The sequence below is a fragment of the Notothenia coriiceps genome, unplaced genomic scaffold (assembly GCF_000735185.1).
Source record: "Notothenia coriiceps isolate Sejong01 unplaced genomic scaffold, NC01 NC01_scaffold00031853, whole genome shotgun sequence".
Classification (NCBI taxonomy): Eukaryota; Metazoa; Chordata; class Actinopteri; order Perciformes; family Nototheniidae; genus Notothenia; species Notothenia coriiceps.
The window spans coordinates 801,043-826,951 of record NW_011364554.1 but is presented as its reverse complement, the minus strand read 5'-3'; the positions used below and the strand labels follow the sequence as shown (position 1 = coordinate 826,951).

The window sequence follows — 25,909 nt, the reverse complement described above, 5'->3', positions numbered from 1 at the left end:
CATTTACTCAAGTACTGTACTTAGGAACAATTTTGAGATACTAGTACTTTACTTGAGTATTTCAATGTTGTGCTACTTTGTAGGCTACTCATAACCCACTACAATTCAGAGGTTAATAGTGTACTTTAACTCCACTATATTTATTTTATACCTTTAGTTACTTTGCAGATTGGGATTAATGATGGGACATAATCAACATTTAATAAGACTTTAGTTACACCTGAAATAAATACACATGATTTAACAATTGCTCCAGCTTTACTTGCACTCAAAAGATATAATATATATTGTAATCAAATGGGCCAATCTGCATAATGAGTACATTTACTTTTGGTACTTTACATTTATTTTGATGCTAATACTCGTGTACCTTTATTTGAGTAACCTTTTTGATTGCAGGACTTTTACCAGTATTCCTAAACTCAGGTAATTTAACTTTAACTCAGGTACACGATCTTCATACTTTTTCCACGTCTGTACTTCACAGCCCCCAGGGTCTTAACAGTCTTGTTGTTTGTGCTAAAACTGTCCCTGAGTCTGGTGGTTCAACTCATCAACAATCATTAAAAACGTGATGGCTGCAGCAGAAACACCCTGGTGAATTTGTTTGTTTCCGTCAGACACAACAAACAGCCTACTGTCGTCGAGGAGTGGCACGAGGGTAGGTGTGTCTCATAAATAATAAGAAATAATTCAGAGATGTGTTAAAGCCTCGCCCCCCCCCCCCCTTCACCCCCCCCTCGACTTGCGACGTCACGCGAACTGCCCGTGTCCGCTCCAGCTGAGAGAGCGCGAGGACTATCGGTGGTGTTGGTGGTGGACGTCGCGCGGCCCAAACACAGACCTAAGCCCGTGCGAAGATCCACCGGATCCACAAAAAAGTGCAGACGGAGAGAGAGAGGAAACGTCCCCCTCCTCCCCCCGACGGACAGCAGAGCGCGACAGCCGCGGAGAGGAACACCAATATACAACTTGTCATCTGACCAACAGTCACCGCTCTCGTCGCTGTGTGCGTTTTTTTGTTGTTGCACACACTGTTTCCACTCGGTTGTTTTGTTTTGACGGAGGTCTGCTTTATTGCAACTATTTAGCGATCTTCTTTTTGATTGTCGGACGGTTCATTCGGGATATAATTCTACAAGTTTTAATTGTAATATTTTCCCGGGTGTGCAGTGAGCGGGTTTCACAGTCATTTTGACGTATTTGTATTTTCTATATGGACAGTATTCTAAATTAGATGGTCTGACTGTCGCTCCTACGCCGCTCATTTTAGAGTAACAGCTTGATCGACTGGAGAACATTTAACCGCAATGGAATATTTCGATGAAAACATTTCTGGAAGGCAATAAGGAACTCTGCACAACATCAAGTAAAAGGTAACAAAACTTGCAAAGTATCATTAATCTGCATCAATAATTGTGTGCTAATACTTGTTCCATTGCATTACAATGGTTGCTTTATTCTGCATGGACACTTCTTTAAACTCTGTCTTTCTTTCTGCCCCCCTCCACCCCACACCTCCCTCATGCACACACACAGCCATACAGCATTCCTGTCCTATTGGTAGACTCTCTGGTCAGTTGGCCACGCCCCTTTGAGTGCCCCCTGTATTTTCTACGACCCCATCTGGCCCAGGATGTCCAGGCAGCTCTCCCAGCTTCCGAACCCCGACGTCCCAGCTGGTGCAAGCGCACAGTTTGGAAGTTGTACCCAGCCTGCAGGCTCCCTCACAGGGGGGCATCTCACCTCTATGGCGGGTCTGAAATCCCTCCTGCAGCACCCCATAAAGGGAGACCAACGTTCCAAACCCCCATGTGATGTAAAAGGTGAGAAACTCTCATTTGATGCATTACTACAATGTGCAAGGAATATTTAATGTACAAATCTCTGTACAAATACAAATCTCTACAAATCTCTCTATTATAAACCAAATATCTGACTTTTTTTTTAAACAGCATATATCTTATGTCTGTTGCCCCCACCACACACACACATTGGCTCTCCCATGACTCTGCTGTGTATTCACCTGGATTATAATCCCAGCTGCGACTTCAAATTAGGAACCAGATTACCATGAGCGAAAACACGTTTCAGTTCAGCTGTAATACTGTGCCGTTTCAAAAACGTGCCGGCTTCAACTATTGTTAGATTTTTTTAGGAGCTTTTGTGTACGTTATGACAACAAATTGGTTTGGGCTTTTGCTTAATGCTGCAATTCAGCTACCATCTGGTCCATCTGTGAGTGTGTATTTGTGTGGGAGATTTTGCAAAAGTGCATCTCATGGATACACCTGCCAACCCTATTTAGTTGTGCAGAGTTATTTAAAGTTATTCTTCATCATCTTTATGCTGTACTCATAAAGTGTCTGCTCTGTTATCTCTGTTAGACAAAGAGAGGCAGGACGATGATGAGGACTCAATGGGAGTGTGCCCCATGAGGAGTGGAATAGCCAACAATACTAGCAGTAATGGCTGTGGAGGAGGTGGTGGTGGAAATGGAGGGGGAAGTTTTAACCAATTCTTGGGGCCCCTCTTGTGGGATCGCGCCCTGTCTGCAGATGGGGGCCTCTTCCAGCTTCAGTACATGGACTTGGAGGAGTTTCTGACCGAAAATGGAATGGGCAGCATGCATAACAACAACAGCTCCAGCTCAGCCCAGATCCCCTCGCAGAGCTCCCAGTCAGCTGTGCCCAATCAGAGCTCCCAGTGCCTACCGCCCTCATCCCCACCTGGCTCTTCATCTTCATCGCCGTCTTCCTCTTCTTCCCCATCGCTCATTGGTCTGGAGGTGGTTCAGCCACAAAACCTTGGTGGAGGAAATGACTGTTTGCATGGTGAGTTCACTTACATGGAGCATTTTGTTCCAGATAATAATAAAAATGATCAAGGACAGTTGATTATCCAAGGTTTGTCCATATCAGCTGAAAACAAGCAATAACGCAGGAGAGGGTTGTGCAGACGTTGCAGAGTTGACATGCTGAAAGAGACAAATTGTCCTCTATAGATGATATGAGACAAGTAAACCCTAAAATTAATAATGCTTGATATGTAATCAAGGTTATATGATGTGCTAAAGTTCCCACAGGCTAGTGATTCAGCACTTTAACTCTCCTTACGTTTCTAACAAATTACATGGTGACAAAGCATTTTTCTGCCCTGTGGGGTCAAACTGAAGGCAGCAGCTACAGTCACATGGCTCAACACGCAAAGTCAACTTGAGAGGGAAAACACAGGGCTTACAAATGGCTGCTTAGCAAAATCTGAGTGTATTGGAGCAGTGTGCAGGCCCAGGGTTAAAAGTTGGGCGAAGAAGCAGGGAGATGTGGAGGGCAAAAAGATAAAGAAAGGGAGAGGATTTGTAAAGGAATTAAATCTTGAGTTTTTGATGAGTCAAACTCATTGCATTGACAAGGATGTTTAGTCTGGCATGTGATCTACAACACAATCAGCATTCAGTCCCAGCCCATCATAAATGTGCAGCAGGGTCAAAACAGTTCTGGGAGAGAGAGAGAGGGAGAGAGAAGTGTGCAGAGTGTTTTGCGGTTGCGTGTCTTTAAATCTCTCCCCACTTCACACGCCAAAGCCATGTGTACGCGTCAGTACACGTGCCGAGGCTGAGGGTACTGGAGTGAAAGAACGAGGGGCGGAGCCAGCAGATATATGGGAGGGGCCTATAGGGGGCGGGACATGCAGAGCAACAGAAAGAGTTCCCTGCTGGACTTCACACAGGGACGTTTGATTCCACATGAATGACATTTAGTGCACCGAGATCCAGAGGAGGGTTTTATACTGTATGGGATGTTGGCTCAGGGCAATAAAGGGACAAAGTGCATCTTTATAGACTATGATAGGGCATGTATTTTTGCAGGATAATAAAGCCCCATTGGATTACAAACCCTCTAGATAAAATATTACAAGAATTAGAGGTTCTGCAAGTGTGATCGTATCAATTGCGTTGTTTAAAATTATTAAAATCATCACCTTGTTTTAAATAATGGATATATTGGTAAAAATTCTCTGATTCAAGCTCAAATGTGAATCTTTTCAGGTTTCTCCATTATCTTATCAAACTGAATCTATTTGAGTTGTGGACAATGGAAGCAATTTAAAAACGTCATCTCTGGCTTTGAAAAACGATGATTGATATTTTTCACAATTTTCTGACATTTATAAACAACATATAAACTGACAGAAAACAAATTAATAATCAAGAAAATAATAGAAAGATTGCAGGAAAATGAAAAATAATTCCCCTAACCGAAATTAGCTCTCCCAAAGCTTGAAACACGAGGAGCTTCTTATCTGCAGCATCATAAAGGTGACAAACTAACAGCTGCTTTATAAATATTAAACAAAGCTACACCCAACAACCTATTTTTATATTAGTCACCTTAGGAGGAGCAGGACTAGTTTTTGCCTTATCAACAGCCTCAGGACTTCAGCTAAGGGAATGCTGATTTACAACTAGTGCAATGTGTCGAGTCATATATTGGACGGTTTCTTTAAGAGCAAAAGTCTCGTGCTTGCTCAAGGTAACACATGGAGAAAAATGTGCCAAAACAACATGGTAATACTGCTCTCCAGAGCTTCCCAAAAAGCCGAGAGAGGCAGCCCTGCCTGCACCAGGTGTTTTCACTAACTAGGTCCTGCTGTTGGGTTTAAACAGAAAACATCCATAAAATCTTCTGGTTTATTCAGACAGAGTACGTAACATGTATATCTTCTGGCCTCTGATTCACTCTGTTGCCTACCCACACTGAAAGGCTCAGTGTTTGTTTAGACCCGCTGATTGTTTATTATGGGGTATGCTTGACTTCCTCCTGGTGCCTGTGAAAGCACTCTTTAATTTGTTTTGCTGTCATTGTGGAACATGGAGAGATCATGAGGGAACACCTGGTGTAAAACATGCTCTCATACTACCTGGCCATTAAACAGCCATTAGTCATGATGGCTGCTTGTATGTTACTGCTCCACATATAAGCTGTCTAGCAGATGGCAACACATATCATAAATAGAGCGGATGGTTTTGTTTTTCTCCAGCCTACAGTCTGACTGTACAGTAAGTGTGAAGTTGTAGACCTTAACACTAGATTGTAAACGTTTTATATTGTCCTTTCTTCACAATAATTCTACATTACGGACCATCTTTGTGGAACTTAAGGCATACACATTTTATTTAGAGCTTTTTGATGTCATTTTGTGGTCATTTCTAAGGCTGCAGTGTGTGGTGTTAAGTAAATATCCTTACTCGGGTTATCTGTGTTTGATAATGTGGCTGTTCCTCTTCTGGAAATTAAATTATTTATTGGTTTTAACAGTTAAACGTGTCCCATCTTAGGTAAACACGTACCCCTGCGATTTATAGTAACAGTCAATGGGAGAGTTGTGCTGTATTGGGAAGCAGAGTCAGTGAGTGGTTAGGATTGGGCCCTAAAGGGGGTGGGGTGAGTTGTAGCCCTATACTGGCCCCACTTAAAGAAACTGGTTTTGAGGGGAGGGGTATACAGTTACACAACATTTCAATTTTTAGATTTTGGTGTTTAGCTGTAAATGTTGGCTTTGGTTTACCAGCACTTGTGGTTTAAATTAATAATCTATATCATGCGACAATTGAATTGATAGGATTTATGTGGTGTGTGGTTTTGTTCGTTAAAGGTTTTCACAAAGGCATGAGCTACCATAGGATCCCTAATAACATCAGGACCATAGTAACACTTCTGTTTGAGCAGGAGAGTAGTGCACTCAATGAGATATACAACATACAAATAAAACATCTTCTGTATGTGGCACTTACAAAAGATTTGGCTTCAAGTGCAGCTTTTACAAGTTAATCTGGTTGGGTTTATAGGTAGGAAATTTATCTGCAGGATTCTTGCTTTTATATCTTCATGAATCTTGAATGCATTTATTGTTAGTTGCTTTGAATAAAAGCATCAGCTCAATGAAATGTTAACTATTGAGATACCTAATAGCCATTTTTACAATGGTTTTACCATTGATAGTTTGCACATTTGTAATAAAAACAACAACATTATTATTCAGTTCTCACCAAAACAGTTCAGGTAGAGATAAAATGTTCCAAAGGTAAATGCAAAACCCAGCCATTTTAATTGACAGTTATTCTAACTACATATTCTAGCTCCATTATGTCTGTATGCTTCAACTGATATGTGTTATATAAAGTATGTATTTGTCGTGTGTCTTCCCAGAGTATCCTCTAAAGATTACATTGTCCCTGGGAACCTCACTGTCCCTGAAAACATCCTCAGCTCTTTGGTTAAGGGCACAGGAATGTTGTTTGTTGTTTATAACAGGAAGAGGGAAGCTCTCTGCTGACACCTGGTGGTGGTTGTGATGAAATGCTGCATGTGTTTGCACTGCTGTCTCAGTGGTCATAAACTGGTGTATTAAAGCTTGACAGTATTATACATTTCAGTATAGGTGTCGTTCAGTGAACAGCATTTAAAACAACATGTGTTATCCCTTTAATTGCAGGGAGTCAGACGAGTATGAACGACTCCTGTGAGTCTCCCTGTTCTTCCTCCTCGTCCTCCTGTCCTCCCCTGCTCGAGCCCACGGACAGCGGACCCGATGGGCAGGGGATGTTTGACATGGATTCTTCGGACATGGATATGTCTGGCCAGCCGAACTATGACCCCAGGAGGCACTCCTTCAGTGAAGAGGAGCTCAAGCCACAGCCCATGATCAAGAAGGCCCGCAAGATCCTGGTGCCCGATGGCATGAAGGTGAGTCTGAAGTCTGACTGCAAACTCAGAGCAGCGGTGGACCTCGGGAGGGAGGTCATATCAGGCTATGATTAGCTTATATGAAGCCAGACATCATTTGCATTAAGTCTTGATTGTAATTCCAAAACAAGAATTACAAATGTGTCTTGCACAGTGTCAGGGAACGTCTTCAGATTGCCCCTTTTGTCAAACCAGCAGCCCTAGACAATTCTAGACAATGGTGAAAAGAACAATGCACCAAATCCTCACACTGGAGAATCTGAGATCCAGTTCCTTACATACTATGCATGCTACCAATTATGCATACTTCATAATGGCCATGTACAATTAATTGATTATCTGTTTTCTTTCTATATACTAATTGTTAATAATATAAGAGCTGAAATGACAACCTTGAGGAACTATTGCATAAATAAGCACTTTCTTGGTCTTGGTCCAGGGAAATATTTAACACTTTTCATAATATAAGAATTACAAATCAAAGATGCAGGATAGTAACAAACACCAGAACAAAACATGGTATATACACAACATACATAATATTAACACATCTGAGGATGAAGCATCTGAAAGGAACAAGTCCCACGCTCATTCATGGCCAAACACCCACATCACAATAGCAGAATAGACTGTACAGCAGTACTGCACACTTCTTAAGAAACCACTCGGACCATTCATTGATTATTTTATAGAACAACTTCTACCTAATACTATCTTAGTTCTCTGATCAAGAAAAGTAAATCTTATGGGAACACACTGGCAGATAAATAATCCATGCATGCTTCTTTTGTCTGTCCTCTTTAAGGATGATAAGTACTGGAGCAGAAGGTATAAAAACAATGAAGCAGCAAAGCGTTCTCGAGATGCTCGCCGTCATAAGGAGAACCAAATATCTGTTCGTGCCGCCTACCTGGAGAGAGAGAACGCCACCCTCCGACAGGAAGTGGCGGAGATCCGAAAGGAGCTTGGCCGCTGTCGCAGCATCCTTAGTAAATACGAGAACCGCCTCTCTGACCAGTGATGAAGGCGTGCAGCTAAATCAGGAAGAGGAGGAATATAACCTGGATAACATTTATGACTTTTTAGGGGTGGCACATTGGACAGAATTGGGTCAAGCAAGGGTGATGATGATGATGATGATGATGAGGAAGATGATTATGATGATGAATGTAGAAGACAAGGAGAAGGTTTGTGTATCGAAGCTCAGGTGTCTTGTTTTGTTGAGGCGTCAGCTCTTAAAAGTGAAAGGTGGAGAGAGTAATTTAACAAATGAAGAGATGTGACTTTTAAGAGTTTTGTTATTGGAGAATTGTATATTTTTATAATACTTACGAAAAATTATAGGGTGAGCAAATTTGGAGGATAATTTTGTATATTTTCTACATAGAGACGGGGGGGAAAGCTATGGTAAATATCTTTTTATTATAGGTGAGTCAGGAGATGTTTAACAGGTGGTCAGCCATCGATGGGTATTTTTCGTCTTGATTACTTTAGTCAGGATGCAGCAGCAGGGGCAAGGACGCGTGTAACAATTGTAATATAGAGAGCAAAAAGTATCTTATAATCGTATAGTTCAACATTTTTGTGGATTTTATTCAAGCACTTAATTTGTTTCCTGTTTTATTTCTATCACTGGGGAGGGGCATGCTAGAGGGAGGCAACATAAGGGACAAGGCGGACACCATGTAAACAGTCCTGCACTATCAACATTGTCTTGTGAGTCCTTTTATTATATATATATATATATATATTTGAGTTCCCCAACAATATAAGTTCTTTGTACTTTGAGTTTCATGCAATTGGTACATCTTTCTCCAGTCCATACTCTTATCTTTGACCACATCCACTTTTCTCTATCCCAGTTGAGTGCTTTTAATCTACTCTGGTGTCTTGTATCTCAGATAAACTGCTAAAAAGCCTGTTGTGGTGCCCCATGTTTCTATTCTCCCTCTTCATCCTCTCTTTTGAATTGATGGGACATTTCTCTTCCTCTTTTTCTATATCCTACTTCTCTATTTCTGCTCTCACTTATAGCCAATCCTCTTACAGTTACGTGCAAACTCTTCCCATAACAGTTTATCCCTGAGTTTCTCTTGTACTGCTGCGGTACATAGAGCAGTTATATCTCAGTGTTGTTGTTACTCTGAAATAGTATCAATCTGCCCTGTAAAACGCACTTCGTTACTTTACTGTTCTTCATGAACACACTTTAATCAGCATTAATATAGGGGGAGAAAGGTTGTTGTATATTGGATAGGCCTATACTGTTTTGTGTATTTGATGTATTCCAGGAGATGGGTTGAAACCCCCATTGAGTGGAATGGAGTTAAATTCTCAGATTCCTGGGAGAAGTACAAGCCAAAATGTCCTATCTTGATCCACACAAGCTTGTTGGTATTTAGTGCTATTTCAATAATGCTCCTTCCTTAATGTTTATTCCTGTTATTACTCTTTACTTTTTACTGTATCTAAATCTCTGTGCATCCACAACACCTTCACAGGGGGCATGGTACACTATGTTATGTTGTGGGGAGGGATGACTAGTAATGGTGTGATTTTATTCCCCTCAATGACCATAATGAATAGTAACGATTACTGCTATTATTATTATTATTATGATTGTGATTATAATGATTATCCCTTTTGTTGTTGCTGTTCTATATTATTGAATGATTTTCTTTCTTTCGATGATCTGTTGCAATTTGAAACATCTTTGATCTTCACTGTTCCTAAGAAAGACAATTCAAATGGAGAAAAAAAAACCTCGCTCAGCTATTTGCATCCTGTCTCCGACCTCCAGACATTACTCTACGGACACTACTGCCACCTAGGTTTCTTTGACCATGGACTTCACAAGCGTGGCTCGATAACTTGAATATGACATTCATTACTTTACCTTTCGTGATGACCTCTTCGGTTCCCCGGCAGTGTACGGACTATGCACACTTTCAATATGCTCCTTGTTTGTTTATTTCAGCCTTTATCACCTCAGTCAGTGATTGTTTGCTCTCCCAACAGGATCTAGTCTCTAATATCCTCACAGATGTGGTTAAAACATATTTTAGTGACTCTAATTGAACTACAACTTCCCTGCTGCATCAGTGGTGTCCATGTTGACCCACAGTGCTGGTTATTTGGATGTAGTTGAGATTTTTCCAAAAACACCAATAAAAGATTGTTCTCATTCAGTGAGTGCTCTTGTCTCTGGTGGTCCATCGCAGTATTATTGTTTTTCAAGATGATTGAACTCTTATCTGCTTTGTTTGCTTGCATGTTGAATTAAAGCCCAGTTTTGATCAGGAGAATCGGCAACAAAGGTCACATTTCAGGAGGACTACTAATCCATTTATCAACTTAGACCTGATAATATGTGGTGAAATGTCCCCAGACTACTTGTTTTGATATCGTCCCTGTTTGTTCACATTGTGTACATTCCTTTAATAGGCAAAGCAGTCTAAACATGAATTATTGCCAAACAAAGGCAACTCTTCTGCCCTTTGACATTTCGGAAGTATTTTACTTAATCAAAAAATCTAAAAAAGAGTCACTCAATGCATTATTCTTTGAACACAGCTGAGTTAGTCCACTTACGTTTAAAGAGATTACAAAGTAAACGTGTTTATAAGGTCCTAAACAACAACTAAAGAAATTAAGATATCAGTCTAACCAGGCTGCATGTTTGGAAGCATATAGTCGAGCAAATGGTGCCTTCATGACATCAGGTAAAGTCCACCATTGTTGTTAGCATTTCCTGTTTGCTTACCTCTGTTTGTTGATTGTGTGAGAGGGGGAGGGGGGGTGGTGGTGGGGTGGGGGCAACAGGGACGTCATTAATCTTCTATCTCAACAGAAATGGGTGAAAGGTCCTTCAGGCTGGAATTTTCCTTGATTCTATCCTCCCCAACGCGAACCAGATGTGTGCTCCTGNCTGTGTGCCTTGGCAGTCTCAGCCTGGCTCTCTCTCACCCCCCACTCCCTCCCACCCTTTGTTCCCCCTTCTTTAAAAATCCTGTGTCTCCCGTCCCTGCCTCATATCGTCTTAGTCCTGGCTTCAAGGATGGACTGTGCACTGCTGCTGCTGTCCCTGTGGGCTCTGAGTGGAGCTGTGGCCCCGCAGACCCCAGGTAAGATCTGACTGCACCACTCACACAAGGGTCACAGCACTCTTTGTTGAAGATTGTAGTTTCATATAAAGATGATCTTGTTAGCAGAGCTCGAAACTGTGCAATTAATGAGTTTTAGATGCAATGGACTTACTGCAACAGGGACTTTGTAATGTACCTACTGAATGTTTGAATTTTGAGCGATCTCGGTTGAGGTTATAGGATGAATTAAACATATCAACTATTTTGGAAAGCTAATACCAAACCGGTAATGTCATTTAAAGTAAGTTTGCATCTGTTTTTTTTTTAGTTAATCATGGAAAGCCTGATTTGTATGTTCATGCATGTACTGTACACCGTGTCTCCATGCTGCTCTGGGATGATCATGTGTGCATTAGCTCAGAACATGTGTGTTTTTGGTCACATGGTTATAAGCGAATACAGTAGCACACATGTTTTCATTCTAAGAAATGAAATATGGGGAACCCTGTCTGACTCCCCCCTTTCCCCCCCCTCTCCCCCTCAAATGTTCTGGACATTGAGGGTGTGTCGATTTAGGTGATGTTGCAATGTAAAAAAGTTTCATTCATGATGTGTGATGGAATACATATGGAGAAGTGTAGGACATTTTAAACAAAGTTACTCCACTCAGAAGACACAAACCTAATTTTCTTTAGAGAAAAATTATGATTGACCGATAAAAGCCAAGAGTTATAAAGCCTCCCATCTAAATACTTACTCATCCGGCAACTTGGGTGGCAAATGTTTGCCCGGCCACCCACACTGACTTTAGTTTCCTTCAAACAAAAAAACAAAGCAGAATTGGCAAACAAATTGTCCTTTCGACCCTGAGCTTACGCATTTTTTACGAGGGACCCCTGAGGGCAATAGAAGCAAACAAACAAAGGGGGGGAATTACTTTGATGGTGTGATAAAGTGTGTTTGGTATCACAACAGGGTCGTGTCCGGAGAGACTTCTGGGAGAGGAGCGGAGGAGGACGTGTCCTCGGCCCTGCAAGACTGACACTGACTGTGGCAACAAGCGCCAGTGTCTGTGTGACGGCCAGTGTGGGCTCAGCTGTGTGGCTCCAGGTAACCATTTACATGCCCTTAGTTTTCAAACTGAACACTATTGTGGTATTAGTCATAAAAAGTGTGTGTGTGTGTGTGTGTGTGTGTGTGTGTGTGTGTGTGTGTGTGTGTGTGTGTGTGTGTGTGTGTGTGTTTGCATATGCAGCTGTGCCAGCACACATCTGTGTTTGTGTGTTTCCTGGAAATTAAAATACCTTGGTTGTGCTCAGAATCTGGGCTCAAAATGTACCCTGTGTCAGTGCTGAACATACACTTTTTATAATGCTTGTGTGTTGTAAAAGAGGGCATTGTAAACACATCCAGGCTGGTTATACAACCCCATTAGTACCACTTAAACTGGTTTAGGGCGGTTTCATTTGTCTTGACTAAGAAACAATGCATCACGTTCTGAGGTTTCTCTGTCTCCTCCTCAGGTCGAACGTGTCCCTGGCCTCTGTCCCCCAGTGAGACCTCAGAGGCTCGCCTCCTCTCTCCCACCCACTCCTTCTCCGCCCTGCTCGAGGTGCGCTGCAAGTCTGGATTCACTTTGCCCACTGGCTTGGATGCCACTATTCGCCGTTGCCAGGGTGACCGACAGTGGAGCGGTGATGAGCCCATCTGCTCAGGTGGGTTTTTGAGTTCAGCAGAAAAATATTCTTTCTTATTTCATGTCAGGAATGTAAACACAGGTAATGAACCTCTGGGAGAGAGATGCTGTGTGATGTGTTACTTTCTTTTATGTAATATTGTGTCTGATATTTGACCGAGGCAGAAGGTACACTGTGTGTTTGTGGTGAATGAGTTCAGGTCCATTATGTGGTCAAGCTCTGAATGAAGCTTTTATTGGGATTTTGTTTTCATGCAAGGCCATAAGATAGATAGAGAAAGGGAGAGAGAAGAGAGAGAGAGAGAGATTCAGGAAAGAAACGTCTCTGGTCGTGTCGACTGAGACATTGCACAACTGGGACCTATTCTCCTCATCACCATAGCAACCACAGCCTTAGTTGTTCATATTGGCTGACGGAAGATTTAACTGTTGAACTGTTAATAAGTTTGAAAAGTGTGTGTGTGTGGGGGGTGGAGAATGTGTGTGTGTGTGAGAATGTGTGTGTGAATGTGTGTGTGTTCGCATGACGCATGGATGCACATATTTACAGTGTGTTGTTCGTGCACCACAGCACACACATTCAGCACAGAAGAGAAACCTATATAACACACTACAGAAAAAAAACTAAGCATAATAGGGCCTCTTTAAATTATATTTAAACAGTTTGTGGTGTTATATAATATATTTCACTCATGGACAACACTTGATTGAAAGGTATTTTGAGCAAAATACTACAACAAATATATAACACAGGATGAAGCAATAACCAAAACCAAAAAGGACAAGAGATGAATTCAAGATGAATCACAACTATTTGAGCAATGTTTGAATAATAGTCTGCCATTATGAATAAATTATAAGCTCCATTAATGGTACAGTATGTCCTACTTGTGTGTAGTAGAGATCTTCTGCACTCAAACTGAAACGTTACTGGATTTGCTTTTTAGTCACACCTGCTGTATGTAAGCCACAGGGGCCAAAACAAAGCTGTCAACACATTTGAAAAAAGGCAGAGGAAGCTGACAAAGAACACAAAAGACTCTCCAGTGTTTACAGGTTAATCTACAACGATAGTACCGCCGAGCCCAGAGATAATCATGTTTAAATATAGGATTTAAAAATGAATAAGTGGCTCACAAAAGGCAAAGATTGTCTTACTGCTGTGCAGCCTTATTCCTTCTACTGCTGCGCCGTAAGGCTGCACAGCGGTACATGATGTAAAGCCATCAGTATCTCAGTATCTCGACACTTCTCATCAACACACAGCACCTGGAAATATGCCTTTTGCTTAATGCTTGTGTCGACTTGACAGCAAAATCATCTTTAAAGCTCTGAGTCCTGCATTAATCACACACCATAGAGCTACAGTATACACACTTTCTCAGGAATCCTCAACCCAGCTGGACTCAGTCTCACCCTACAAGATTTTTTATATTTTCAAAGATGTGAAATAAGGATATGATTCTCAGCTCCCTCTCTCTCGTAGAGTATCCTAATGCCGAGAGACAGGCAGAAGGTAGGTGGGTTTTGAACGTGTGAGAGCGTTTGTATTGTGTGTGTCCTTTGCATGTGTGTTAGAGTGTGAGTCGAGCTCCTTCATGCCTGTTGAGAGGCAGTGGGCGGCAGATCACTGTCAAAGTGGCACAGAGCTGCATACACACAGTGTGAGTGTGTGCGGGTGTGAATGTGCATCTACAGAGTGTGTGTATGTGTGTGTGTGTGAGTGTGTCTATGGGAGGAAGGTAGAGAGGTAGCTTTTTTTCTGTATACATTAGATGTGTACGTGTATGGGGGCGGACTGCACATGTGTTGGAGAGTTTCTGTGTGTGTGTGTGTGTGTGTGTGTGTGTGTGTGTGTGTGTGTGTGTGTGTGTGTGTGTGTGTGTGTGTGTGTGTGTGTGTGTGTGTGTGGGCGACAGATCACAGTCAGGAGAGTCAGAGAGCTCTCTTGCTCATGCTGCTCCAGGCCTTTCTGTTCCCTGCTCTCCTCTCCTCTGCTCTCTTCTCTCATCCTCTTTTCCTCTCATCTCTTTCTCCTCTCATCCTCTTCCATCTGAGGCCTCTGATAAGGTCTCTCTCTACAATGGGAGCCAAGGACATGCATGCAGCTCTAGGCTATTTAGTTAGTGGTTCGTGCATGCATCTGTTTGTGAGAGAAAAGCAAAACCCTTTTTACATCTTTGGTCTCAATCAGATTCTTGTGCATGTTCAAAATCACTGTTTTGTAATTAGAGAAGAAGATGAATTTGATATACCTGCTTCATAGCCGTTTGGTGCAGCAGCCTGTGTGGGTGGCAGCAGTAGAGAGGCAGGAGAAGGGCGATATGTGAAAACAGAACTCAGCTTCGGGCTCTCATCCGCAGCCAAACAGACTCATAACTCTCCCATAGGTACCTTTACATTCTTATATTAACGTTTCTCGGTTTCAGATACCTAAGACATCCCTCAGGCAAGAGCTGTCTCTGCCTTTCAAAGCCGTGTTCAGCAACAAAACCCTGCGCTTGATGGAGCCCGGGTCGCTCCAGCCTCTCTCTAAGCACCACTCTTGATATTTATATTTTCACGAGCGTGAGCACTCAAACTTCCAGGAATGAGCAGTGCCAGGTGTTATACAATCACAGAGATATAGCTGTGAGCTCCGATAGGTGTGGGGCTGCATTTCACCTGCTCCAACTTTGATTTATTACATAAGAATGTTTATCACAACTTAAATAGAACAAGACATCGAGTGAAACGCCTCTGTGGGTCACACACTATATAGGAACCCTGTTTAATACAAGTCAAATGAGGTAGCAGGAATCCTTCCTCTGGCCATCTTGTTCTATTCCCTGTTTCTTTCCTTCCATACTGCTACTTCCAAACCTGCAAAACCACATCACTTACGCACTAATTGTAATGTGTGTGATGTGTTTGTGTTGGTTACAGTGGACATGCATTCGATTCTGTTTAATATTTGAATCACAGATGCACATTAGATGCACACTGAGTGTTGCTGCATTTCTCTCTGATGAGGTTCACATAAAACATTGTCACCATAGGAAATAGTTTGAAGTAATTAGATTCCTCACTCAGTAAAAGTGGACATGTAATGTACTCCTCTATGACTAAGATAGTGTCAACAACTAAAACTCTCATCGGCACCCATTAGTTGATGCTAGTGTACAAACGGAAAAAGAATGAATGATAATATAAAGCGAAAATGTCCCAATTTCTGCCTATATCTACTTGAATGATACATTCAATTGTTACCTAAGTTATATTATTGCAATACTTAATATTGGTAGATTAGTGCCCAAGCAGCATTTTACTGCAGTACCTGCAAGATGTTATCAACTCATAGATTTTGTGTTTATAATCTTAATCTGCAAAGTTACTTCCAATGTGTGGTAAAAAGTAAAGTTATTGTAACTGAGCTGTAGGAGAAGTGGGGGAAATGTATAAGAATAAGGATGCCCCTCACAATTGTACTTAATTGTAGTATTTTACTAAATGTACTGAGGAACATTCCACCATGAGGCAATGACATTTTTCACACGTAAATATTATGTAAAAGTGTCTGATTGCAGTCTTGTTTGAACAACTATGAGAAAGGGACCAACTCCTACAACCTTCTGTTCTTCTTTGACCTTCAGAGACTAACTTGCCTGAACAATCCGCCGCGGCTCAAACCTGCCCTCTACCTGAGGAGGTCGTCAACACCTTCAGCATCCAGGGAGACGCTACGGCAGGAACCTCCATCCGCTACAGCTGCCTGTCTGGGTGAGAGAAGGGGGGGTGATGGGAGGTTAGGGTTGTGAGTGTGTAGGCTGGAGCTATGAAAACCTGAAAGGACACTAAGGTAGAAATGGAGGAAGTGAGAAGACGGGGATGGAGTGTGAAGAAGAGGGAGGAAAGACTTAATCACAGGAGAGCTGTGATATATAAAACTATTCAGATCCCTTTACTCGAGTAAATTATTATGAGCTAAATGTACCCAGAGTAGTCTTTCTGCAGTAAAATAACCCTGCGTTTTATCTGGTTACTTTTGAATATTACAAATACAGTATAGGTCCAATTTACCTAATGGTCACAAGATATATGTGAGGAGTTGTGTGATTATTTATGGTGCAGAACAGAAGCTGCATAAATCTGTACTTATTCTTGGGACATTTTGTAAGTATTTACCTCTTTGGGGCTAATTCAAACTATGTATGTATTATGTAGCAAGTTTAGAAGGGAAATGTCTCTTTCGTCTGTCTCATACTCAACAACTCAGACATCTGAAACAAATAAATCAAAAAATAAGTCCAGTGTGATTATAATAATATATCACTTTTTACATGTTATATGTGTATTATATGTATTTCTTATGTAAAATTGGAAATGTAACTTTAGTAGTCAGATACATGTAGTGAAGCAAGTAGTACAATATTTGCCTCTATATCTGATTTGAAGTGGAGTTAAAGGATAAAGTAGCTCAAAATGGAAGTGTACTGAGTAAATGTACTTAGTTATTTTCCCGCACTGTGGGAGAGGTGTTGGGGAACGACGGGTGATGAATGGCAGGGAATTCATCTTGATCTGCCAGCTGACCTTTTCTCCATTGAACTAACTAGGTCATTACAGTCTAATCTTGTATTGACTTCCCTTTACACACTGACTCATCCACAGGATAAGACGAGTCCAAGTGTCTGTGTCAGCCAGAACTGTGCACACAAAATGCAGACACTCTGAAAGAGAGAGACTGAGTGTAAAAAGGAAATCATTTACACCTTCTTCTAACACTTTTATTCAGACGAAGCTCTTTAGCTGTCAATACTGTACATGACACACTGCCATCTGTCTCCATCACTCTCTCCCTTTCTCTCCGGCAGGGCGGATATTGTGGGGAGCAGTGAGAATTTCTGCCAGGATAATCAGACCTGGCAGTATCCTCACCCCATCTGTAAAAGTAAGTGCACTGTGTCACGGCATGTGTGTGGCTTTACAGTCAGTTCTCATGCATCTTTCAACGTTAGCAGGAGAAGAATGAATGGACGTTAATGTGAAGGGACTATTTTGAAAAGATGGTTATTTATCGGTTGTGTCAATGTGTTCATGTGTGTGTGCATGTATGTAGAAAACTAGTGAATTAAAGAAGAAGACAGTCAAACCTCGTCATGTATTCATCATTCAAATGCTACGTTTCGCAGTGCTTTTCTGCCATCTTGTGACCAAGCCTGGTATTGCATGGCCTGTTGAAAGAAAAGGCATGCACTGTTGCAGTTTCAGGCCTTCAGTTTAACTTTAAAACCATCAACGGGAGATCTTATCTATCTGTTTTAAAGATACTTGATTATATTAACTTAATTTTATGATTTTTTCCCTGTTGCTTTTTCTTGATATCACCTCCTGGCAATATTTCCTGTCCCTTTCCAGTACTCTTATAGTCTGCTTCTCTCTTGCTCTCTTAGAGGTGTACTGCCAGCCTCCTCCAGATGTGAAGCAGGGCTACGTGGTGGCTGTCCAGAAGACTGAATATGAAGCTGGCTTTGACATCCACTACCTGTGTAAAAAGAACTTCCAGCTGGATGGACCCCAGAAAGTCACCTGCCTGTCCAATGGCAGCTGGAGTGCATCGCCCCCATTCTGCAGAGGTAAGGGATGCTTACATGGTTTGAAGATCAGGTGACATAATAAGTATTTAAGCAAACAAAACCAGACCTTCTTGATGTTTTTCCCAGCTCGCTGTCTCATCCCTGCTGAGCGGAGCCGTGTGATGATTGGTGGAGTGAAGCGCTGGCCGTTTGACATGACAGACGCCGTGGTTCCTCACAGGGAAAATGTGACGTTCTTCTGCAAACACCCCCGTAAGCCGTGCAGCTTCTCTGCAACCCAGACCTGCTTCGATGGGAAGCTGCAGCCACCTGCCTGCTACCTTGGTAAACCTCCGACCATCCATACAGACTGTCCTTTTTCTTATCTGTATCTGTCAGTCTTAAGAACCTGAGAGGGATTGATACACATTGCCAGGTTTTCAATATTCATGCCCCTTCTCTTTGTTTTTCAGAGCCCACATGGTTGCAGTTTAAACTCTTCCCTCACCGGCTGGTCTCAGAGATTGAAGCTTGTGAAACTGATGATGTGGAGTGATGACCTCGACCCACCCATCTCTCATGACCCTGTGTCTCACTATGATACACACCTCCACCCACAGCAGCCCCTCTTCACTCTGCAGCTTTGCATTAATATCTATGCTAACATTGTGATGTGCTGCCTCTTTTCTAAATACTATCAAACTGCTGGCTTAATAATAATCTGCTAACCCCTCAAGCATTAGTATTCCTCCTCCAGCTTGAGCAGATACTGTAGATGCAGACCATAGGAGGCTGTGTATAAAATGCAGTAATATCAGTTAAGCCTGTGATGATACCTTCATGTAGCCGAACTCATAATGTCCTGACTCTGTGATATCTCACTGTGTGATCCTTATTCTCTCTTGAACCTGACGCATCAAGTCTTAAGGCTTGTAAGTTTTTGATGATGTGAAATAAAGTAATGTCAAACTGGTTTGATCTCTGTATTGCTTCACATAAAGTACTGTATGATTTCAACTCAATGCTATTCCATCCTCCTCATGTGCTTTGCCTCCCGTCGCTGTGTCTCTCAGGCGCACAGAGAGGCTGTGCGTGCAGGCTGCAGGTTCAACAGTACTCATAGGCTGAACATGGCTACTGGTCGGACCCGGTAGGCTGCGACACCATAGCAACTCCCCTTGACCCCTCCCTCCCTCGGCATTCGCAGCATCACCCTTTACACTGCACAGTCATATTTGGTCCTCCGGAAATATCCACAGCACGGGTAAGCCAGTCCCTATGCAGCGAGTGTATGGGTGGAGTATAGTTTAAAATACAGTTTTTGAATGTATCGAAAGAGCGCCCGGCTCTGACAGCAGGGCTGGAATCAATGACAGCACCGGGAAAGTTTGTCCTCAAGCTGCCGGGTTGCGCTCTCGGTGTCTCGGACCCTCGGCTCTAAAATGGCTGGCTGTAGGTCCGAGGAAGCTCCGGAGCAAAGGGAAGGATCCGATCCTCACTGCGACTGTCTGTAAATATTCACGTTTCTCCAATCGGAGCGACGTGTTAGCGGTGGCGTTGTCCCAGGTCCGAGAGCTGTCACACGCATCATAATAATATTGGCATTTCGGACCTATACTGTGCGTAATGGCGTCCTCCACGTAGAGTGCTCCTCGGTTTACCCCCTGACAACAGGCTTGTATTTTTTAATCAAAAAGAATATGATTCTGTGCCAAAGCTACATGAAACGTTGTATTATTTATGTTGCATGTGCATGGTAGAAGTATGAGAGAGGGGAAGGGTTATTTCGCTCACAGCAGTCGGACCCAGCTGTGCTCCGGTGCGTTCCCCTGAATGATCGGCGAACCCTCGGTGAGAAATCCGCTGAGCTATAATTTCGGATCTTGCAAGGTAACCACATATCAGGACAGTGTGATGTTAAAGAGGGAGGAGGGGTCAGATGAGACGCTCATGATTTCGGACTAAGGAGTAAAAGTGCTCAGTCTGATCAGCAGGCTGTTGATAATATCACAACATCAGTGATTATTGGATTTTGCAAACTTGACCCCAATAATCACTACTGAGACTGAGAGTTTTTTCATCCATCCCAGGATATTGATTTAGTTCTGTTCCTTTGCTACCACGAAATGTGCTTATTGCTATTCTAATTTACCCCATTTCAATTAGTAATATTTTTTGTTTTTCCTATTTTTAGAAATATAAATGGGTATGCCCCAAAATGGATTCTCAGTTGGCTTCAGTCCTGACCAGTGGCAGCCTGGATGTCCAAAATGGCAGCCAGTGTGCAGAGGGATCAGGGCCAGAGGTGTGTGTGGACCCAAAAGAAATAAAGACCTCCTCCACTGTACCAGGTAACCCCAAGCCATGCCCTGTCAGAGCAGCAGTGACCACCAGGCAGGATGCTCCATCAATCAATGGGAATAAGCCAGAGGTGGGCGGGACTTCTAAGCCAGCCTCTCAGGAAACAAGGAAGAGTGGTGGGTTCAGACATCCAATCACAGTGAAGACTGGAGTGCCTGTGTTGGGCAGCCAACCAATCAGAATCAAAATTGTTGTTCCCCCACGGTGCAAGAGGCAAATCACAAACTCTGCCATCAGCCTTACCAAAGACTTTGCTCGCTCACATTTAAGACGACCTGTTTCTATTTCAGCTGGAGCAGAAAAAAGCAGATGTAAAATCCTGATATCTGCTGTTAAGAATGAAGGAGAAATCAAGGAAGTTATTAATCATGAAACTGAGGAAGCTAAGCCAAAATCATTCCATGACACAGAGGCAGAGAAAGGGGAAAGAATCTGCAAAGAGAGACATGTTTGGGGTGTTAAAATCATTCACGCTGATGGGTCTGAGACTCCCTTAATCTCAAGCTCTGACCCAATTAAAATATTGAGCCTGAAAGGAATAAAAGAAGAAACTACAGAGAGAGAAATTGAGGAAAGTATTCCTCTAGTTTTGAAAGAAATTGATTTAAAGTTGTGTAATACGTTAAATGAGGTGGGAACGGAGGAACAGACAGAACCACTGGACCTGAGTCTGCCGAATAAAAGAGAGAGAAGGTGCGAACGCTTCCTGGATGACTCCGGCTGCGAGAGCTCGTTGATCATGGAGGTGGATGAATACGAGGGAGAAGGAGACAGAGACATAGTGGAAGAGGATGAGGATGTTGAGTGCTCTGCGCTTCGTATGGAGGCCACAGATACACTGGACGACTCTCTCCTGTCTCCCTCTTTCTTCTCTTCCTCTGTCTTCACCTCCCTCTCCTCGATAGACACTGAAAACCTCCTTCTCATAGACGACCTGGGAATCCCGTACACGCTCAGTCCGGATGGGCTCAAAGTGCCGCAGGTCGATGCGTCCGAGTCAGAGGATCAGGCAGAGGGAATGGGGTCACCACTATTGGCCACATTAGCGAATCCTAGCCTCAGCCAAAGTGTAAATAATGCACTAAACGCACCTTCTGATCATCTTTACACCTCTCCAGCCCCTGGTTCTCCATCACTAAGTGTCGATCAGACTTCAGAAGTCTTTCCACGTTTGATTACAAACTCGGATCCCTGTAATGCAGCGGAGACAAACGTTAAATCTGTTCAGGAGGCTAATGCTGTTATATCAATCCCCCCCCAGCCCCTTCAGATCCTCACCAATCCTTCTACTAACGCTCCTATCCTCCTCGTGTCCTCCTCTTCCTCCGCTCAGGTGGGTCTCTCTCTTCCACTTTCAGTTACTCAGACCACCCCCGGTGCTTCCACCCCCATGTTCCTTCTCCTGTCGTCTGTACCCTCTTCCTCTGGTGACCCTACCTCCACCCCTATCGCTGTTCTGGACCCCTACACGGGTCAGTTGTCCCAGATCACCGCGGCCTCAGCCCCCGTCTCGCTACCTTTGCCCTCCGCTCTGCCCATGCTGTCCCACCCGGTCATCAGACTGAGCCCCAACCACCCCCCTGCCATCCTATCAGGAGCGACCAACGTTACCTCTGTCCTCGCCTCCCTCCCTGTCCCTTCTCCCTCTCTTCAAAACGACTGCCTCACCCTTCACTCTCAGAACAGCTCTTCCGATTCCAACCCTGGAAGCGAAGCCATATCCTCTGAAGAAGTCTCAAGTGAAATCCACAAGCCATCAACTTTTACAGCATCCTCTCCTCACCCACAGTCTGCTAGTTTGACCTATGTCCCCTTAGCTCAGCCCAGCTCTGAGGCCCAATCTCCAGCCTCAGAGTCCAGGTTTGACCCCTCTGACCTGCACTCAGAACATTTACCTCTGGACGACCATCTTTACTTCTCCAGCGCTGCTCCTCCCTCCCCTCCCATTGGACCCATTCTCTCCTCTGATAATCTGGACCCCCTCGACCCTCTAGATCCTCTCTCTCCCGAGGGGTCCCAGGACGACATGGGCGCCCGCAGGGTGCTGTACTGCCAGCTGTGCCCGCGGGTCTTCTTTTACCTCTCTGACCTTGAGCGCCACGCCATCACGCACTCGCAGAAGAAGCCTCACGTCTGCCAGCAGTGCGGCAAAGCATTCAAACGCTCCAGCCATCTGCAGGTCAGTAGCAAGCTAATTATGGCAATCATTTAATTAACAGTAACAGCAATAACACCAGATGTCACACATTATTAGTGCAGTCTCTGTAAAACAGGCATTAACTGATTTTAAGCCACTTGGGAGCAGTGGAAACCAGCTGTGAACACAATTCTGAGATTTTATCACTATCAAGTTGATATTTTGGCAAACCGTTGTTTATATACACATCCAGCCGATGTGTACTAACATTAGCATCGATTTGGAATGTTTTTTGTCCCCACCTAAACTAATAAGTCCAGTATTCATTTTCCTTTCAGCTCTGGTATTGGTTTTCACCAACTCCTGAGGGAAATATTTGTCTCTTTAGCTGCTAAATGCTCCACTGGGTTGACCAGCTACTCGCTAATTTGTCTGTCTTTCATTTGGCGCTGAGCAGGTAGTGTGTAGCAGCTGCCTGATGCAAGCTGCTTTGAGAGCAATGAGGATGAACCAGACATAGAGTTTAGAGTTTCTAGTTAATTACAAGAACGAGCTGTAAGATGCTACTGAGGAGCTGAGGTGTCAGGTAATACGTTTTAAAGGGTTGGTCACAGAAAGTCACCCTCTTATCATGCATAAGTGATCAGGTTGCACTACTAAAGGGACAGTTTACCCCAATATCAAATATAAATATTCTTCGTCTTACCTGTAGTGCTATTCATCAATATAGATTGTTTTGTTAGGAGTTGCTGAGAGTTGGAGATATTGGCCTTAGAGTGGTCTGTCTCCCTCATACCTTCAAAAATATACATGACATTACATAGCATTTAGCTGAGGCTTTTATCCAAAGCGACTTACAATAAGTGCAATAAACCATAAAGATTCAAACTAAGGACAAGAACAGTGCTGACATATTTACTTCAAATAAGCAATATCATTGGAAGTGCTGTCGCATAAGTAAAACTCTAAAGTGCGTTTTTTAATTTAGGCATAAGTGAAACAGGTGGGTCTTCAGTTTGCGGCATACATTTGAAAAGCTCACAACTTGGCTTCTCAGGATAATCCACACACCTTGTTGTGAGCAGTTTCATGTAGGGACTATTTTTCTTTTAGAGAGTGGCGTTCATCTTCTTATGGGCGATGTGCTTGTGAGAGTGCGAGACGTAAACAATAATGGCATCCTTGTTTATGCACGCTTTCCTCTGCAAGGCGATAAAGTAAAAAATAAATTAGTTCTGTAATGAAAGTGCTCATGACAAGATCTGCTGATTATCTTGATGAAGCGAATCATGATTTCTTGACAAAGATATTTTCTGTCGAGTTTTTCCAATGTAGTTATTTGGCACTCTTATCTCCACTAGTGAGGTACAATTGTGTTCCATAATATTGGTGAGAAACTGGCCATTATCTCAAACTCACACCAAAACACGATAAATACCACTGTACGCGGAAGGTGGGAGAGGTGAACTGTCCCTTTTTGGTAAAACAATCCTGATTATAGGTGCATTAGTAAAAGTGTTGAGTGATGGTTTCACCGATTCTTCATCAAATGTGTTTTTATTTCCCTCAACAGAGACACAAGCACATCCACACAGGCCAGAGGAACTTTGTGTGCCCGATCTGCTCCAAACGTTTCAGGGAGGCCGGCGAGCTGCAGCGCCACCAGAGGGTCCACACCGGAGAGAAGCCCTACCAGTGCCAGCTCTGCCACACACGCTTTGCCGAGCGCAACACACTGCGCCGACACACCAAGCGCAAACACCCCTACCACCAAGTCGCCATGGAAATGCTGAACGAGAGAAGGGACAGAGGAGATGGAGGAGGAGTGCAGGAGGAAGAGGAGAGCGCTGAATGGTATAGCTCCACTGTGTCTATTTTAGATAACTCAGAGTCAGAGACGGAAACTTAAGAGTTTTCTGCAGACTCCAAAAACAAGGGAAGGAGGAAGAGGGGGATCATATGTAACATTGCTTAAACACTTAACTTTCCTTTCAAAAATAGAGCACTTGCAATATCTATTTTAATGTTGTTTTAATTTATTTATATGAATGTGTATTATTTCCATTCCACTTAGTGGTAAAACTTCGGCTTTCAAAGTCATAAATGATTTTGATATTAGCTTTCCTGTAGAGAAACAGTGAAATACATTTATATGTAAATGAAAGGGGAAGATTATGCCTAAAATCATGTTTTTTAAGAGTATAGAATATTGATTCGATTGCTACCATGCCCCCAGGATGACTTATTTGCTCTATACGATCCTCTGCTCCCGTTGTGTAAATAGAGATTCATATTTGTAAGAGCTGCACTTCTGCACTACTCTATGTGAAAGATGTAATCTATCTTTCTCACCGTCAGAGACACTGTGAGTCATTTGCACTTATTTTATTTCAATATTAACCTTTTTTACATTGTGGAGGAAAATGCCATGTTATCTTGTGTTGCACCTGTCTATTTGACTTATTTGATTCATGTGAGTTTGACCAAATGTTTTTGAGCTATTATAACACTTTACTCACATTTTCTGTTTATTGTAAATTATGTTAATTTATTTAAATTAAATTTCGTCAACTGTAATTACATGTTGCCCTATCTTCTTTTTCAGTGTTCCACCAAGTTAGTGTCTTTAAAGAATTGAAGTGTTGGATGTGGCCTTTTATGATAATCACATTTAACTCTCCTTGCTAATGAACACATCTCTGCTCTAATTTAAGCTGATCCTCTGATTTGATTTTCATCTCTTCATTAATCACCAAAAATGTGACCAGACATTACATGGATCTTTATGAAAAAAAAAGAAGATACCTGATATATATCGTCTGGACCGCCTCCAGGGAGTAATTGAGAGTCCGTCCTCTGTTTTTTTGCACACTCTCAATTTTCTGCTCCATTTAAGCGACGGAGCCTAACAGAGCTCGGCTCAAGATAAGTTATTAAATACTGTATCGCTCAAATGACCTGACTGGGTCCTTGTGGCTGACCCATTCCTCATTCTTACACTTGCCTCCATGCGAATAGAGATGCCCTAGCATGCTGAAAGGCCTGCGCTAAGCTCCATTGTATCTGAGTTTAGGAAACTCACTTTAGAGGGTCAGTGGAAGGAGAGGTGTGAGCAAAGGTTAACCAAGCAGATAGTGAAGAACGTGCTGCTGGTGTTGAGGATTGTGCCCTGTTCAAACTGCAGGCGTCCAGATGTTTAATGCATATTTGAATTTCACTATTTTATCTTATCTTTAAATACCTTTTACGTTAATATATAACTTCCAAGTCATAGATGGAATCTTTCCTGTTCTAAAAAAGATTGTAACTCTTTAGTCGCTGAGAGGTTC

The 25,909-nt window shown here is 42.7% G+C and overlaps 3 protein-coding genes across 4 annotated transcripts; all 3 read left to right on the top strand.

The window, feature by feature from the left end:
• The first annotated feature begins 739 nt into the window (after positions 1-739).
• On the top strand, positions 740-9,949 carry dbpb (D site albumin promoter binding protein b). 2 transcript variants are annotated; one of them, XM_010788487.1, is made up of 5 exons: positions 740-1,376; positions 1,540-1,826; positions 2,559-2,834; positions 6,496-6,746; positions 7,552-9,949. In XM_010788487.1, the coding sequence occupies exons 2-5, from the start codon at positions 1,637-1,639 to the stop codon at positions 7,765-7,767; spliced, it is 933 nt and encodes a 310-aa protein (XP_010786789.1). In that variant the 5' UTR covers positions 740-1,376; positions 1,540-1,636; the 3' UTR covers positions 7,768-9,949. The 2 variants fall into 2 exon arrangements, with proteins under 2 accessions (XP_010786789.1, XP_010786788.1); XM_010788486.1 differs by having other exon boundaries at positions 2,388-2,834.
• An 813-nt stretch (positions 9,950-10,762) lies between these two features.
• Positions 10,763-19,055, top strand: ntd5 (ntl-dependent gene 5). The gene is made up of 8 exons (XM_010788484.1): positions 10,763-10,870; positions 11,807-11,941; positions 12,355-12,546; positions 16,160-16,286; positions 17,381-17,457; positions 17,960-18,142; positions 18,230-18,427; positions 18,556-19,055. Exons 1-8 carry the CDS (start codon positions 10,804-10,806, stop codon positions 18,636-18,638), a joined length of 1,062 nt encoding a protein of 353 aa, XP_010786786.1. The 5' UTR covers positions 10,763-10,803; the 3' UTR covers positions 18,639-19,055.
• A 365-nt stretch (positions 19,056-19,420) lies between these two features.
• Positions 19,421-25,243, top strand: LOC104960435 (zinc finger protein 236). Its single transcript, XM_010788485.1, has 3 exons — positions 19,421-19,972; positions 20,277-22,622; positions 24,154-25,243. Exons 1-3 carry the CDS (start codon positions 19,916-19,918, stop codon positions 24,487-24,489), a joined length of 2,739 nt encoding a protein of 912 aa, XP_010786787.1. The 5' UTR covers positions 19,421-19,915; the 3' UTR covers positions 24,490-25,243.
• The last annotated feature ends 666 nt before the right edge of the window (positions 25,244-25,909 follow it).